General features: G+C 37.9%; 1 protein-coding gene across 2 annotated transcripts in view; it reads left to right on the forward strand.

The window, feature by feature from the left end:
• LOC134744018 (homeobox protein unc-4-like) overlaps positions 1-17,009 on the forward strand; it is a 65,220-nt gene that overhangs the window by 38,802 nt on the left and 9,409 nt on the right. For both annotated transcript variants that reach the window (XM_063677651.1, XM_063677652.1), the window contains exon 2: positions 9,154-9,323. In XM_063677651.1, coding sequence (XP_063533721.1) covers positions 9,154-9,323 — 170 coding nt within the window. The remainder of the gene's footprint in view (positions 1-9,153; positions 9,324-17,009) is intronic.

Genomic DNA, 17,009 nt, shown 5'->3' on the forward strand with positions numbered 1-17,009 from the left:
CTGGGTAATTAATTAATTAATTAATTAATTAGAAATATATATTGGTTTATATTATTATTATAATTTTGGGGTTTTTGTCAAGTCAATAATTACAGCAATGTAGATTTTTAGATTAATACCAAAAACCTCGGTGCTGTGTATTAAATATTACATGTATTAAGCTTTTCAGATACATTTTTCATTACTTTGTTACATAATAAGGAACATATGTCTTATGTCAAATAAAACGTGATCAGATGCATCTTTTCCCAATTTAAAACATTACTCTTACCATTACTTGCCATTACGATAATTTTCTTATGCCCGATTCAAATTGTCGTTGTCTGATTTAGTTTTTCGTTCGTGCGTTTTAGTTTTTCGTTAACTCGATTTCGTTATTTCGTGTTTAAGTTCGATTAAAAATAAATAAATAAATAAAATAAAATATCGTTTATTTCAGGCTTTCAGCCCATAATACAAGCACATGACGACACAAAATAATAATAAGAGCAAAATAAAAAGAAGAATGTCGACAATGATTACTAAATTGAAATTGAAATTGAAAATATTTATTTCAGGCACAGAACAGAATCCATATAGTGTTAGTACAAAAAATATAATATGCTACCTATATCTATGTTAGTCTGTACACTATGTAGTAAAACAATAAATACCTAAAAAAACTGGGTACCCTACCGGACGGCACAGACCTGGGGCCAATTTTTTATTTATAGGACTTTTTAGGTAGTTTTAGTTTAGTTTGTTTAGTTCATAGTTTCATTTATTTTTGTTAGTTTTAATTTGTTTTTATTTATTTTATAAGGTTTTAGTTTTATTTTAATTTAAGATTAGTTATTGTATTTTAAATGTAATTTGTATGTGAAATAATTGTTATTTAGTATAGTTAATTGTAATTTTAGTCTCAATCAGTAAGTACGAGGTAATAAGAACTCTGTAAGGCCGATTCACATCGTGCCGACATCATAGTCACCCTAATGAGTTTGACAATGTTTTCTTGTATTTTTATCGTAAACTAATTATTTCGATGATGATGATGATGATGTGACTAAAATATAACTTAACTAAGTATATACCATACGTCATTTAGCCCAGTTATGGGACACTGGTGCATGCAATGACAACCAGTGTCCCATAAATGGACCGTCAAGCCTGTCGGCGACGACTGCCAGCGCCCTCTTGCGCATGGTGGCGTAAAAACAATCCACACGCGCCTCCGCGAACATTCCCGAGGCGCTGCAAAACCTCGGCAAACGCAGCAGCGCCCTTAACGCATTATTGTATTGAACACGGAGAGCGTTGTATGCCTTCTGTGTGTATTTAACCCACAGGCTGCTCGTGTAAAAAGTGGTACAATATGCACGGAAACGTGTAATTTTAACGTTTAAAGAACAACGAGCAAACCTGCGGTCTATCATATTGGCTCGGACTGACAACGCTATTAAAATTGATAAAAGATCAATGTTACTCAATAAAAACCGTACTTGAGTTAATAAAAGGCGTTAAAACATTGGCAATTTAGATTACAGCACAGTCAAAGCGTGACTAAGTCCATTTTGCAATACAACTACTGTAACTGTAACAACACAAATTGGCTCACAAACACGAAACTGTTTATATCTGGGCTCATTTTTTTTTAGTTTTTTTGTCCGATTTCGATAAAAGTTGGTGTAAAATTTGGTGGTGTGGTGGTTTATTAGTTTTATTACCTATTTATTTGTGCCGCTTTCAATCAAAAGGGTACTTATTGTCGCTTGTCAATACGGCGCTATTTCCTTAGCTTCAATTTGAAATGAACCTTATCGACAACCGACAATTTTAGTTAAAAACGTCACATTTGTCAATTGTCTACTGGATTATTTGTTTCTCCTTGCACCACTTTTAGTCTGTTCTCCCTATGGCTTACTGGTAGAGAATGCCTTTTGGCATTAAGTCCGCCATTTGTATATAATTAAATATCTTTTTGGGGTTCATCCTTTGATTACGTCACACGAATTTTGAGGTTTTTTGACCCCTCCCCCCCTCCTTGTCATTGTCACACTTGGTCACATTTGGCAAACCCCTCCCCCCTGGTGTGACGTCACATTTTTTCAATGAAATCGGCAAATTGAATTAAGTATTATTAATATTTTATCAAAATATTTTTGACAAAAGAAATATTAATAATTTTATAATCCAAAACTGATTAGGAAAGAAAATTAAACGATTAAAAACGATTATCGTTCCAAAAACTTTTTATATGACTGTACAGCAAATAAAATAATTTAACCTAGATTACGGTCTAATATATTGTTGTATGTCCTCACAGGACGTCTTGGACTGACTTTCAGAATTGATGTAACACCTAAATTATAAAATGTATGTATAGGTACATGACTTTTCAATCAATAAATGAATGAAATGAAATGAATAAGTTAATGTGACGTCACAAAGGAAGGCATGGATGAACCATTGCGATCAAATCAGGTCCATACCGGAAGGCATGAGACTTACAAAAGCGTTAGCCACAACGAAGTCAGTTCCGCTCACTTCAGTTAGAAGAAGTGATGGAGGAATGACTGAAACGGGGTTAGAAACCCTAAAAGTCATGTGTAACACACACTTCCCAGGCTCGATAATACACCAGAGCGTAACGGACGATATAGTAACTAGTGTGGTGGAACAACCCACTAGCACTACCAGGTACAACTGGGACACGTCTAAAAAGGTAGTAGATCACGATAAGATACAATGGGCACTATCAACATTTCAGCCATACAAAGCCCCGGGGCCAGATGGAATCTACCCCATACTACTACAAGAGGGCGCCAATGTACTAATACCACACTTAGGTAGACTGTACAGAGCGTGCATAGCCTTCGGACACGTGCCACGTGTGTGGAGGATGGTAAAAGTAACATACCTGCCTAAACCAGGCAAAGCAGATTACACAGAAGCCAAATCGTACAGGCCGATAAGTCTGTCATCATTTTTCCTCAAAACATTGGAGAAACTGGTAGACAGACATATAAGGGATGGTCCTCTTAAGAGACATCCACTGCACCAATTGCAATGTGCGTACCAGCCGGGTAAATCGACTGAAACGGCACTGCACCTGGTGACAACCAAGGCAGAGCAGGCGATAGAGAACAAGGAACTATGCCTAGCCACTTTTCTAGACGTGGAGGGGGCATTTGACCGCACCACGTATCAGGCAATCAGCACTGCAGCATCTAAACATGGCATAGAACCGACAATCTGTAGATGGATTGGTACTATGCTAAATAGCCGACTAATAAAGTCCACCCTCATGGGAGATAAAATATTAGCCACGGCCACGAAGGTTTGCCCACAGGGGGGGGTTCTTTCACCGACTCTCTGGAGCCTGGTAGTGAACTCACTGCTGGAAGAACTAAACAAAGGCCCAATATACACGGTAGGGTATGCAGATGATTTAGTGATTCTTGTAAACGGGAAATTCCCGGGAACGGTATCGGAAATCATGAATACAGCACTGAAGCAAGTGGAGAGGTGGTGCAACCATCATCAGCTCTCCATCAATCCTGGCATAACAGTAGTAGTACCGTTTACCAGGAAAAAGACCCTTAACGGCATGAAACAGCTGAAGCTTTATGGAAGGGTTCTGGAAATGTCCGATGAAGTGAAATATCTAGGTTTAACACTAGATAAAGAACTGAACTGGAAAAAGCATGTCGAAACTACCATAACCAAGGCACTGAGGGTGTTTGGAATGTGTAGAACGGCATATGGCAAAACGTGGGGTTTAAACCCAAAGGTACTGAGATGGATCTATACCATGATGGTAAGACCTATCATTCTGTACGGATGCCTGGCATGGTGGCCAAGGACACTAAAGAGCACATGCAGGGATGCCCTTACGAAAATACAAAGAACGGCGTGCATGGCTATTACTGGCGCGTTTAGAACGACGCCAACAGCGGCGATGGAGGTACTACTAGACCTCCCGCCGCTGCACCTAGTGATACAATCTGAGGCGCGGAAATCGTTACACAGGCTGGCTTTGACAGGCCTCTGGAGCGATAACAAGCCAAAGACTAAACACACAAACATGGAATGTGACAATTTCATGAAAAGGATTACGAATATGGGCTGCGATAAGATGCAACCCAAGTTTGTGTTTCGTAAGAATTTTAATGTTAAAGTTCCAACAAGGGCTGAATGGACCGAAGGTCTTGAAGCACCGATGTCTGATGAAAATGACATCATATGGTACACAGACGGGTCCAAGACAGATTCTGGTACTGGGGCAGGCATTTATGCAAATGACTTTAGTAGTAGCATAAGCATGGGCAATTACGCCACTGTCTTCCAAGCCGAGACATACGCTATAATTGCCTGTGCACATGAGAATATAGTTAGGCAAACCCAAGGAAAGAATATCTATATTCTCAGCGACAGTCAAGCTGCACTCAAAGCGCTTAAGGCGCCTAGAGTGGACTCTAGACTGGTATACAATGTCATCCAAGCTCTGAACAAGCTTGGAAGGCAAAACAAAGTGCAACTGGTGTGGATCCCAGGGCACGAGGGATTCATGGGCAATGAAAATGTAGATGAACTTGCCAGAGCCGGATCTGCAAACAACCTTATAGGTCCGGAACCATTCGTGGGGCTCTCACAGGGAACCATCACAACGGCTATCAAAGACCTTACTAAGACCAAACACCAGGAAGAATGGGACAGTCTGACGGGTCTAAAGCACTCAAAGCTCTTTATACAAGGGGTAGACTCTGGTTGGAGCAAAAAGCTTTGGAAACTTAGCAAACGGCAACTCCAAATAATAACGGGGGTGTTTACTGGCCATTACGGGGTCAAGGGAATCCTGGCCAAGATGGGGCACGCTGACAACACCGATTGTCGTATGTGTGGCGAAGAGGAAGAGACAATAGAACACCTTATGTGTGAATGTCACGCCCTCGCCAGACAAAGAATGAAGGACTTTGGAACAGGCTACCTGGTACCAAAGGAATTCAAAAAGCTACCCATAAGGTCCATCATCCGGCATATGGAGATGGTGGGGAAGGCTCTTGAGTAGCGGACGGATCTTTCCTAGGGGGTAACTGCACAAAAGATCCCTATGGGTCGAAGTGTATCCGTAAGGGCCCCCGAAACCATAAGATAAGATAAGATAAGACGTCACAAAGTTTGTGACTCCCCCCTCCCCCTTGTCACAAAATGTCACATTTTCTTGACCCCTTCCCCCCCCCTAAAACGTGTGATGTAATTAATGGATGACCCCTTGCAACAAAATGTAAATAAATAAATACTGTACAATATAATCAAAATTTCACCGTAAGTATGTCCTAAAAATCATCAGAATTGAAAAATTCAACCAAGTAATTGAATTTTTCAATTCAACTACTGTATCTAACTACAACTTCACAAATTAACTCGCAAACACAAAACTGCTTATATCATGTATTTCAATAAAAGTCTGATTCATATTTCTATTAGATACAAGCGACTGATAGCGAACAACAGCGAATTATTGTTATTTATAGCCACAGATAACATCTTTATTTGTCTCTGTGCGATTGCTTTTTCATAGACAATGTATATTGATATCTATTGAATTGAGTTGCCGAAATATTAGAAATATAATAAATAAGCTTGAGATATTTTATGGTTATCGACGTATATCTTAATTGCTTTGATTTCTGTAAGAAGTTGGAGCCATACAAAATTTGTGTTTAGTTTCGGAATAATAAAAACCGGCCAAGTGCGAGTCGGACTCGCGCACTAAAGGTTCCGTACCATTACACAAAAAAACGGCATAAAATCACGTTTGTTGTATGGGAGCCCCACTTAAATATGTCTATGAAATTAAATGTTTTTATTTTATATTTGAGTTGATTGAATTGCGGTTTACGATTTATTACGTTTTAAAAAAAACTACTTACTAGATCTCGTTCAAACCAATTTTCGGTGGAAGTTTGCATGGTAATGTACATCATATATATTTTTTAGTTTTATCATTCTCTTATTTTAGAAGTTACAGAGGGGGGGGACACACATTTTACCACTTTGGAAGTGTCTCTCGCGCAAACTATTAATTTTTGAGGACCTATCTAATTATCTAGATATTTTTTTCGAGTTTCAGCTCTAAGTATGGGGAACCCCCAAAATTTATTGTTTTTTTCTTTTTTGTGTGAAAATCTTAATGCGGTTCACAGAACATCTACTTACCAAGTTTCAACAGTGTAGTTCTTATAGTTTCGAAAAAAGTCGCTGTGACATACGGACGGACAGACAGACAGACAGACATGACGAATCCATAAGGGTTCCGTTTTTTGCCATTTGGCTACGGAACCCTAAAAATCGTGTCTAAAGTCGAATAATATTTCGGTCAATATAAGTCTAGTGAAACTAACCGTGAATCATTCAAAACTGTTATCCCGTCATAGTTATTCTGCATGGCACTTGCAATGACATTCATGTGGTAATTGTCATTATTATTAATATCACATTTCTATGAAAATACGATAATGACACTCCGCCACTTTGTCCTATTCAATTGGGGCAAAATAATCTACGTAACAAAGAAGCCGCCATTTTGAAATAGTACATTACGAAATTACGATACAAGTGCGAAAAGTAGGAAATGCGCAACGAGCGATAAATTAAAACTCGACCTAAGGGAGTGTTTTAAATCGACACGAGTTGTGAATTACCTTTTCGCACGTGTATTGTACAACGTTTAACAGTACATTGGCCCTTTAAATTTTCGACACACGCACGTATAGTGCTAGTTATCGCACTAGGGCGGTAAATTAGCACCATATGTACTTACTGTAATAGTTATTTACGATACAAGTGCGGAAAAGAGGAAATTCGAAACGAGTGGCGATAAATTAAAACACGACCGCAGGGAGTGTTTTAAATCGACACGAGTTGCGAATTTCCTATTCGCACGTGTATCGTACAACGTTTTACAGTACATATGGCCCTTTAAACTTTCGACATATGCACGAAAAGTGCTATTTGACGCACTAGTGCGAGAAAGTAGCACCATATGTACTGTAAAAAGTATTTCATTCTTTTGTTCATCATACCTAGATTTTAGGGTTCCGTACCCAAAGGGTAAAAACGAGACCCTGTTACTAAGACTCCGCTGTCCGTCTGACCGTCTATCCGTCTGTCCGTCTGTCTGTCACCAGGCTGTATCACACGAACCGTGATAGCTAGACAGTTGAAATTTTCACAGATGATGTATTTCTGTTGCCGCTATAACAACAAATACTAAAAAGTACGGAACCCTCGGTGCGCGAGTCCGACTCGCACTTGACCTGTTTTTATAAGACATAAGGAATCAAACACACTATCAAGTCATTAAAACCGCGTTGTTATTTTACAATTATAAATTATAAACATTTATTTACATACAAGATATATACAGTGGTACTACGTAAACGAAATTAATAACTAGCTTACATCTAAAATAGGCCCTTGAGGCATTGTACCAAGGATGCTGGCGGCATTTCCCCGCTGTATCGCAATGCTGATACGTTGTGCGAGAAAGCCGCCAGCTCTTCGGTCACCAGTTACGTCAACCAGACGCTTCGCGATTTCTGCAAACAACTTATGCGCGCTGGGACCCCATGGACCTAGAGTTTCAACTCCAAATGGAACGAAATGTCAAGTCATTAAAACCGCGTTGTTATTTTACAATTATAAATAAGAATGAGCTAGTTTAATATCAGTAGAAACGTGTCATAATCATAAAATCGTTTTATGACTTGATGTTATTGAATAGAACGGGCATTAGGTCGCTAGTATGGCGTTAGATAATGTTCATATTGTTTATTTTATTGTTTATTTCATTATGAAGTTCAACAGCGCTCATGTGAAATAACAGCATACATAATCAGCATGTATTGTATACACATTAGGTATTATTATATTGAAATTGAAATTGAAATATTTATTGCAGACCGTGGTTAGTATAGGTACAATTAATATTTACATGTAGGTAACATAGGTAATTAAATTATGGTTAGTTATTACATAGGACACAAAACAAAACAAAACAATTACAAAACAATTACAAAAAAATACCTAGACTGGGTAGGCGCTCTAACATGAAGCTCCATCCAGTGCTTCTGAAAAGGACAGTCTAGTCTATTGCTCACTACGGCTATATTCATATATAGCCAAAAGTTGAACTTCCCTCAAGTAATTTGAATTACCCAGAAAACCCTGGCTCGTACCATCTCGTACCAATCAGTTTTTCGGGGCTTATGTAAGTACCTATACGTGTAATATCATATGATATTTACCACTCGCTTTTCGGTAAAGGAAAACATCGTGAGAAAACCGGACTGATCCCGATAAGGCCTAGTTTGCCCTCTGGGTTGGAAGGTCAGATGGCAGTCGCTTTCGTAAAAACTAGCGCCTACGCCAATTCTCGAGATTAGCTGTCAAGCGGACCCCAGGCAAAATGCAGGGACAACGCGAGGAAGATGATGATGGAGTCGGACCAAGCTAACTCTGCATAAACACAAAATGCACAAAATGAAATGAAATGACAATGATAGTGTCACCAGGAAAGTCAAATTCCTATGAATTATGACGTTTCGAAAATTTGTCACTGCAAAGTGGATGTACCTCTAAAGTTCGTTTAGACCTGGGCATATGAAACGATGAAATAGCCCAGCCAGGCTAGCACCATGCTGAGTCGGGACCATTTCGTGGCTTATATTATTTATGTTGTGTTTCCTATGTACGTGTTTTCCTCTTTTTTGCCACGAATAAACGCTATCTATCTATCTAAATACGAGTATCCTGACAAAAGTTCGGACTCCAGCCTGAAAATCCTGTCATTTCCTAAAAGATAATTTCTCCTACCAATATGGTCTCTTTAAATAGATCTCCGTATCTCGAAGTTTTTCTAAAAACTTTTAGCTCTGCCAAGAAGACCTATAAAAACACACTCGCCCAGTCCCCCCAAACCTGACAAAGGATCAAAACTCCTGACATATCAGGAGAAATCCTAACATATCAGGGGAAATCCTGTCATATCAAGGGAAATCCTGATGTATGACAATCCTAATTTAGATAGAACAAGATTCCCATGTTTCTCCGAAAAAAAAGCAATTGTAAACAGTAAACACAATCTAAACTCGACCTATTCCACACCAGGTGGCGTGGACGACGACGGAGACAGCGGCAAGCGGCGGCGCTCGCGCACCAACTTCAACTCCTGGCAGCTGGAGGAGCTGGAACGGGCTTTCCTTGCCTCCCATTATCCTGACGTGTTCATGAGAGAAGCCTTGGCGATGAGGCTGGACCTTAAGGAGAGCAGAGTAGCCGTAAGTACTCTTTAAATAGCTGGAACGAGCCTTCATTGGCTCCCTCTACCCTGACGTGTTCATGAGAGAAGCCTTAGCTATGAGGCTGGACCTTAAGGAGAGCAGAGTAGCCGTAAGTACTCTTTAAATAGCTGGAATGAGCCTTCATTGGCTCCCTCTACCCTGACGTGTTCATAAGAGAAGCTTTAGCTATGAGGCTGGATCTTAAGGAGAGCAGAGTAGCCGTAATTAAAGAGCTGGAGCGGGCCTTCCTGGCTTCTAACTACCCTGACGTGTTCACGAGATAAGCCTTGGCTATAAGGCTGGACCTTAAGGAGAGCAGAGTAGCCGTAAGTAAACCTGGAACAGCTGAAACTTTTCTTGGTAAAATTTTAACACGTACATGAGAATTGCAAGCTATTCAAAGCTTGAGGGAGAAGTACGTGGATGTAAGTATACCAACAGCAGGGAGGCCTGGAGCGGGCCTTCCTTGACTTCCACTACCCTGACGTGTTCATGAGAGAAGCCTTGGCTATGAGGCTGGACCTTAAGGAGAGCAGAAAAGCCGTAAGTACACCTGGAACAGCTGGTAGGTTAGCCGTAAAACATTATATCTCTAAATGGCAAATTAAATTAATTTAATGATTAACATAAGTAACATGGAAATAACAAAAAATCCCGATACAAAATATGTACTGTCGACCCGCCCCGGCTTCGCACGGGTAGTTCATTTAATTTACACAAAACCTTTACAAATTATACATATAAACCTTCCTTTTGAATCACTCTACCTATTAAAGAAAACCGCATCAAGATCCGTTGCGTAGTTTTAAAGATCTAAGAATACATACATAGACAGACAGCGGAAAGCGACTTTGTTTTATACTATAGTGAATATAGTGATACAATATTTTAGGGAGAAATAAATACCTTTTCTAGTATCCTCTAAACAGCTTCACTTTATATTAGATTAGAATGTAAGAAAGCTTAGATAAATATTAAATTAATAATTCATTTTATTACCTACACGAGTCAGCCGCGAAACTAAACGGCCATAACCCTCGGACAACAATAGCCTTCTTTACGAGTGCAGTCGGGTAATTAAGACATAACCGCTAATACGAGACGCAGTAACAATGCGTAGAATGGATCGCAGACGTTTTGCTACTCCAGTCAGTGGGCCCGTTGACTTTGACACTAAATCATCCAGTGAATACTCCGACCACTACTACACAAACAGCACACTACTAGCACAACTACACAAAGTAACAGCTACTTAACACAAAGCAAAGACTATGTAACTCCGTATTAGATCCGACCCCTACGAGTTTTGTTTGGTAAGTAGCAGCTACTTAACACAAAGCAAAGACTATGTAACTCCGTATTAGATCCGACCCCTACGAGTTTTGTTTGGTAAGTAGCAGCTACTTAACACAAAGCAAAGACTATGTAACTCCGTATTAGATCCGACCCCTACGAGTTTTGTTTGGTAAGTAGCAGCTACTTAACACAAAGCAAAGACTATGTAACTCCGTATTAGATCCGACCCCTACGAGTTTTGTTTGGTAAGTAGCAGCTACTTAACACAAAGCAAAGACTATGTAACTCCGTATTAGATCCGACCCCTACGAGTTTTGTTTTGTAAGTAGCAGCTACTTAACACAAAGCAAAGACTATGTAACTCCGTACTAGATCCGACCCCTACGAGTTTTTTAAAGACAATTCACTCACGTTTCACATTAAAAATGCATTGTTAAAAATTGTGTAATATACGGAACCCTTGGAACGCGAGTCCGACTCGCACTTGGCCGGTTTTATTTATGAAAAGTGTTTATATACCATAGATTTTATTTTTTAATATTATTTTTCCTTTTATTTTTATTATCAATTTAATGCGCATTGTTTTAGTTTTGATTACATATTATTGTTGACATGTAAAATATAATGTTTATTTTAATTAGAAATAAATGAATTTAATCTAATAGGAAGCTTGAACTCGACATAAAGCTGAAATGTGACCTTTTCAACCAAAAGGTACCACATTGTCGCTTGTCGATAAGGTTAATTTCAAATGAAAGCTATATGGAAATAGCGCCTTATTGACAACCGACAATAAGTACCCTTTTGATTGAGAATGGCACAAATAAACTCGGAGTACCTGCTATCCGCTGCGCTCTAACGCCATATTGCACCTAAAAAGGCACAGCAGGTCTACGGCAAGAGGTCTGAAACTTCAAAAGCTACCCGTATAATTTATACAGTTCCGAACACTTACAATATCCTCTTTTACGAGTGCAGTCGGGTAATTAAGACATAACCGCTAACACACAAAGACTCGGCAAAGCGTGGAACGGATCGCAAATGTCCGATAGCCCAGTCAACGAGACGAAAAATATATAATTGTCAATAAAATAAAAGTCGGCGTTTTTATACTTTTTATAGACAGTGCGGGGTGCCTAGCCAAGATACCAATTACCAATAGTTTGCGCTACGTCAACGAAACGCTTTTTGTATCTCTATCACTTACTTATTAGTGCGATAGAGACAGATAGCATTTCGTTGTCATAGCGCAAACGATTGGCACCTTGGCTAGGCACCCCGCTCGCATGACGTGGAACTCTTGTCTTACCTAATTCATACCCTATATAAAAAACCGGCCAAGTGAGAGTCGGACTCGCGCACTGAGGGTTCCGTACTTTTTAGTATTTGTTGTTATAGCGGCAACAGAAATACATAATCCGTGAAAATTTCAACTGTCTAGCTATCACGCATCATGAGATACAGCCTGGTGACAAACAGACAGTGACAGTGCTCCGAGGAATTGTTCGGATTAATCCCTGCAGCTTCTTCTCGCCATCGCCCTACGCGACAACATTACCATCCTCACCACTTAGATGGTTGGCAGTCCTCAACTGTGCGTTTCTCTAGAAACTTCCTGCCTCGCACAGCTAAACTGTGGAATGAACTGTCGTGTCGCCTGCAGTATTTCCGGACCGATATGACCTTCAAACCTTCAAGAAAAGAGCGTATTCCCATCTTAAAGGCCGGCAACGCACTTACAACCCCTCTGGTGTTGCGGGTGTCCATGGGCGGCGGTAATCGCTTACCATCAGGTGATCCGTCTTCTCGTTTGCCTCCTATTTCATAAAAAAAAAAGACAGACGGACAGCGGCAGTAATAGGGTCCTGTTTTTACCCTTTGGGTACGGAACCCTAAAAACACAGGTGAGTATCTTTCACCGGGTTATCCAATTATTTTTTTCAACACTGTGTTGATTGGCGCTAATAGTAACATCATAACATAACGCCCTTGTAATTTCCTGTGACGTTTTATGTCGTCATGCTGACTGGCAACATTTGGTTCGGCAAATCTGAGGTTGTGTTCGGAAATCAAAATATAATATCAATGTTATACCGATCTGGGCTACAATTGGGAATAGTTTTTAGTTATTTATTTTAAGATTAGTTTTATTTATTTTTAGTTTTAGTTTTTAAGTTTTATAAGTTAGTTATTTAATTTAGAGGTGAAAATGTATATGCAAAATATAATATTTTCATTGAATGATTAAAATATTTGGAAATTAACACACAATACCAATGTAATACAGGGCATCTCAAAAATAATTTGACAATAGTGGATAATTTGAGTAAAGATTTGTGTTTGTGTATCAAAGCTCAACGAAAATGTTTTGAACATAATACGTTTTGTTTTAGTTAAATGATTGTAATTGTTTGTAATGAATGTTCAATGAAATTTGTAAAAACATCTAAGTAAGAAAAATATTCCTAAAAATATTTTAGTCAACGTATATTTGGGCCATCCTTTATTCGGAAACGAAAATATGAAGAACGAAACGAAACGAAAATACGAATATTGGTATATTGATTCAATTCGAAAACTAATTGGTTGAAATAGGTATTTTGTAATTTTGTGCTCTTACTCATTTAATAATAAAATTTACAAATTTTACAAGTGTATCATTCATAATAATATACTTAAATATGAATTTAAATTTATGTATGCAAATTCGGGAGGTACAGTTCTAAATCTATGCAAAGCTAAACAAATGTATTATCAAATTATTGAAACATTTCAACCAGATTGTCAATAAATTAAAATTTATTAGTTTGTAAATAATGGTAATCGGACACGTGGTAAACAGTTACAACAATAGAAATAGCTTATTTTATTGAAATGAGATTTAAATTATTGACAAAGACGATTTTTTTTAATTTTGAACTACATATAATGGAATATAAATACATTTGTTAAAAACGAATTTATCTATAAAATAAAAATAAATTAAAACTAAAACTTAATAAAACTAAAATACATATAGAAAAGTGGCCCCTTTGGCAATTAATAGAAAATGAGCAATTAATCACAATGAATTAAACGCAAAAAATTAAAATAATGCCAAAATACAACTCAAAATTTAAGTTTCTTTTTAACTTCCAGAATAAAAAATAGCAGGTCCCATTTTGATTCCTCACATTGAACTTTTTAATATCTCTTGAAAAACTTCCGAAACGCACAAGTCACAAACAAGTACCCAACTAACCCAACAAATATATACAGTATCTTTATTGTCAAGGTGTCAGGAGCGTGTTCGAATTTCGAACCCTCTATTCAACGTATTCACCGTACTTGTTAAAAAACTTGTACCGAAGCGTCGGGAGGGTGACGTGTAAACATTTGCTTCGCATCATTTGTTGTAAGCAATTTTATTTTATCGCTCGTTTTGGTTGTTAAGTCACTTCCGAAAAGTTTATAAGTAACGGTTTCTTTACGTTACGTGGTTCCATTTTTATTTTGTTGTAATTCGTGAAATTTTGATAAAAGGTAAATAGATAGAATACCCTATTGTAGCGTCTGTCGTCGTCCGCTATCTGTCGAGAACTAGTCGTCAACTGGTCTTGTTGGCTGTCATGTGTAATTTTGAATTTAGATGTCGGTCGTTCCAATATTCCAAATAATATGTATGTTAGTCAGCCAGTCAGTCAGTCGGTCTATGTCGTTAGAAGCCCCGACACCTATTATGTACATATAAACGCAATTTCACTATATGTTCTACAAATCTTCCTGAAAGTTACAAAAACGTATGAAAATTTTGTTACTCAACGGAAAATTACGTACATATTTTTTGTCGCAAATTGTAGAAATAACTACATATTTAAATAACATCCCTAATAACAAACATTCGTGATAAAAAACACAAATCAATTATTTTAGACTTAGGTTTGATCTTAAATAACATTACTGTGATAAAATTTGCTGAAATTGTTAAACAACACACCAACACCAATGATTCATCCTTCGATTTTTTTTAGGTCACCTACATTTCGAGACGTCGAAAAATGTCAGTTACTTGACAGATCAAACTGACAAATGCGTCTAGACAGTGCTAAAGGTCAAACTGAGACCGTGAACTTTTAATTAGTAATCACAATGAATTATAGTAATTATTTGTTTAGACATATCACTGCGATTAGTCACGTCATGCACGCAAGGGATTGAAATAATCATTGGTTAAGATAAGACTATTGTACCCTAAAGAGATGTCAGTCATTTTGATTTATAAGAGCTATGAATTAGATATGATTGTGCAAGATAGTGCATGTTCTATAAATAAATATAAATATTATAGGGACATTCTTACACAAATTGACTAAGTCCCACGGTAAGCCCAAGAAGGCTTGTGTTTTTTTTTTTTTTTTTATTTAGTTATTTACGTGTTGTGGGTATTCAGACAACGATATATATAATACTTATACAAATACTTAAATACATAGAAAACATCCATGACTCAGGAACAAATATCTGTGCTCATCACACAAATAAATGCCCTTACCGGGATTCGAACCCAGGACCATCGGCTTCACAGGCAGGGTCACTACCCACTAGGCCAGACCGGTCGTCTTCAAGTCGTCAAGTTCATAATTTAAAACTAATACGGGACTTTATACGGGTTTATTTATGGCCCGACGTTTCGAACGTGACGTTACGTTCGTGGTCACAGGCAGACTGGCGAGGAATTGTATCAACATCTTCTTGCCGCGCGGGTTTTGCGAACTACCCGCACTTGATCTTGATTATTAACTTGTACGCTAGGGTTGTGACTTTGCCTACACAACACTTACACTTCCAATGGTATGTGGCGGGATGTTTTTTCCCCCTTACATTTGCTAATTACTGGATTCTACGAAGACGAAAACAGGGGATTTTGATTGAAATTTCGATGTTTTCTGATTTCAATTCCTTCACGTCCCGTATTAGTTTTAAATTATGAGTGAAAATCGTGTTAGTTTAAATCAGTATATAGTGCAAGTTGTATAAGTATGAACATATTATCAGGTTTTATTTATTCTTAAGAATGTCAGGCTTTGTTTACTTTAGGTACCTACTTTGCTAAAATATAGCAATTTTAATAGTTTATCAAAAGCTTGTAGCTTAATTGTAATATAAGTAAACGGCTTAACACAATCTCAAAAAGGCATGAATCATAAACAGAACTTATATTCCTTTAAGCCCCTTTTCTTCTCGTTTATTGAAGGGTCCCTGTCCCTTGCCAACCTTAACCGTTCCATTCTTCGGGGACCTTCGGTCAGGAGTGTTTATCTAAAACCAATTTTGTAAATCTGAAAAATTGGGGATAAGTCCGCAGCAAGCTCGGTTTTCCATACAAACGTAGTTACTTACGCTTTCATTATAAAACGACTAGCTAGATTGCTCTGAAACTTTGTACTTACAATAGGATAAGGTATATCTATGCCTGTAATCAGTTTCTGTAGCTTCAGGTATCATAGTTAAAAAAATACAGCGAAATTAAGTTTTTCATACAAAACTATTTTTTGCTATATTTCGTTTGTTTTATAAGCTGGAGCTATATAAACTAATTACAGGCATAGATATACCTAATTTCATTGTATGTGCATAGTTTCATTACAATTCAACACTTAGTTTTAAAATGAGAACGCAACTCCGTTTGTATGGGAAGGTGCAATTCGGCCCAGCTTGCTGTAGGTTAGGTACCTAAAATTTTGGAAAAAAACGTTATATTTGGGTCATACACAGGCAAAAAAAAAGGAGAAACACAAAAAATGTTCTCTCGGTACGTTAAGGATATAAGTAGCCTAATTTCTGGTTGTGACTTACGAGTACTGCAATCATCAGTCCTGTCCTGACGAAGTTTTTGAGTACTTATATCAATTGTTGGCATTTATATCAAAATGTCCTTAACTTCTCGGTAAAGAAAATGGAAACACTATGTTAAGGTTCCCTGTGACCTTCCCTACTACCGTTTACATACTTTATTTCATCACCGTTTTCAGAGGCCCAAACCTCTTATTAATACAAGGTTTGTGCCATAGCCTCCACGCCAACCCAGCGTCGATCAGTGACTCACACGCACAATAGTAATTTATAACGTTAAGTACTGCCATCTACTAATAAAACAAGGAGTCAAATGAAGCGTTACACCCACCAATACCGCAACTGACAAATGAAAAGAAATACCTCTTATTATTTAGTTCATTTGTCCGTAAACATGCTCTTATACAGCATCAGTATCAGTATAACCATTCGTATAATAAGTACTAACGCGAACAGTATGCAACAGAACAGTTAAAACCGAAATGGCTTATCTTCTATACTTAAGGCCGCATACTCTGCCTCTAATGTAGTGAGCGCTACACACTTATCGGCAGA

This window comes from Cydia strobilella, chromosome 9, assembly GCF_947568885.1.
Source record: "Cydia strobilella chromosome 9, ilCydStro3.1, whole genome shotgun sequence".
Classification (NCBI taxonomy): domain Eukaryota; kingdom Metazoa; phylum Arthropoda; class Insecta; order Lepidoptera; family Tortricidae; genus Cydia; species Cydia strobilella.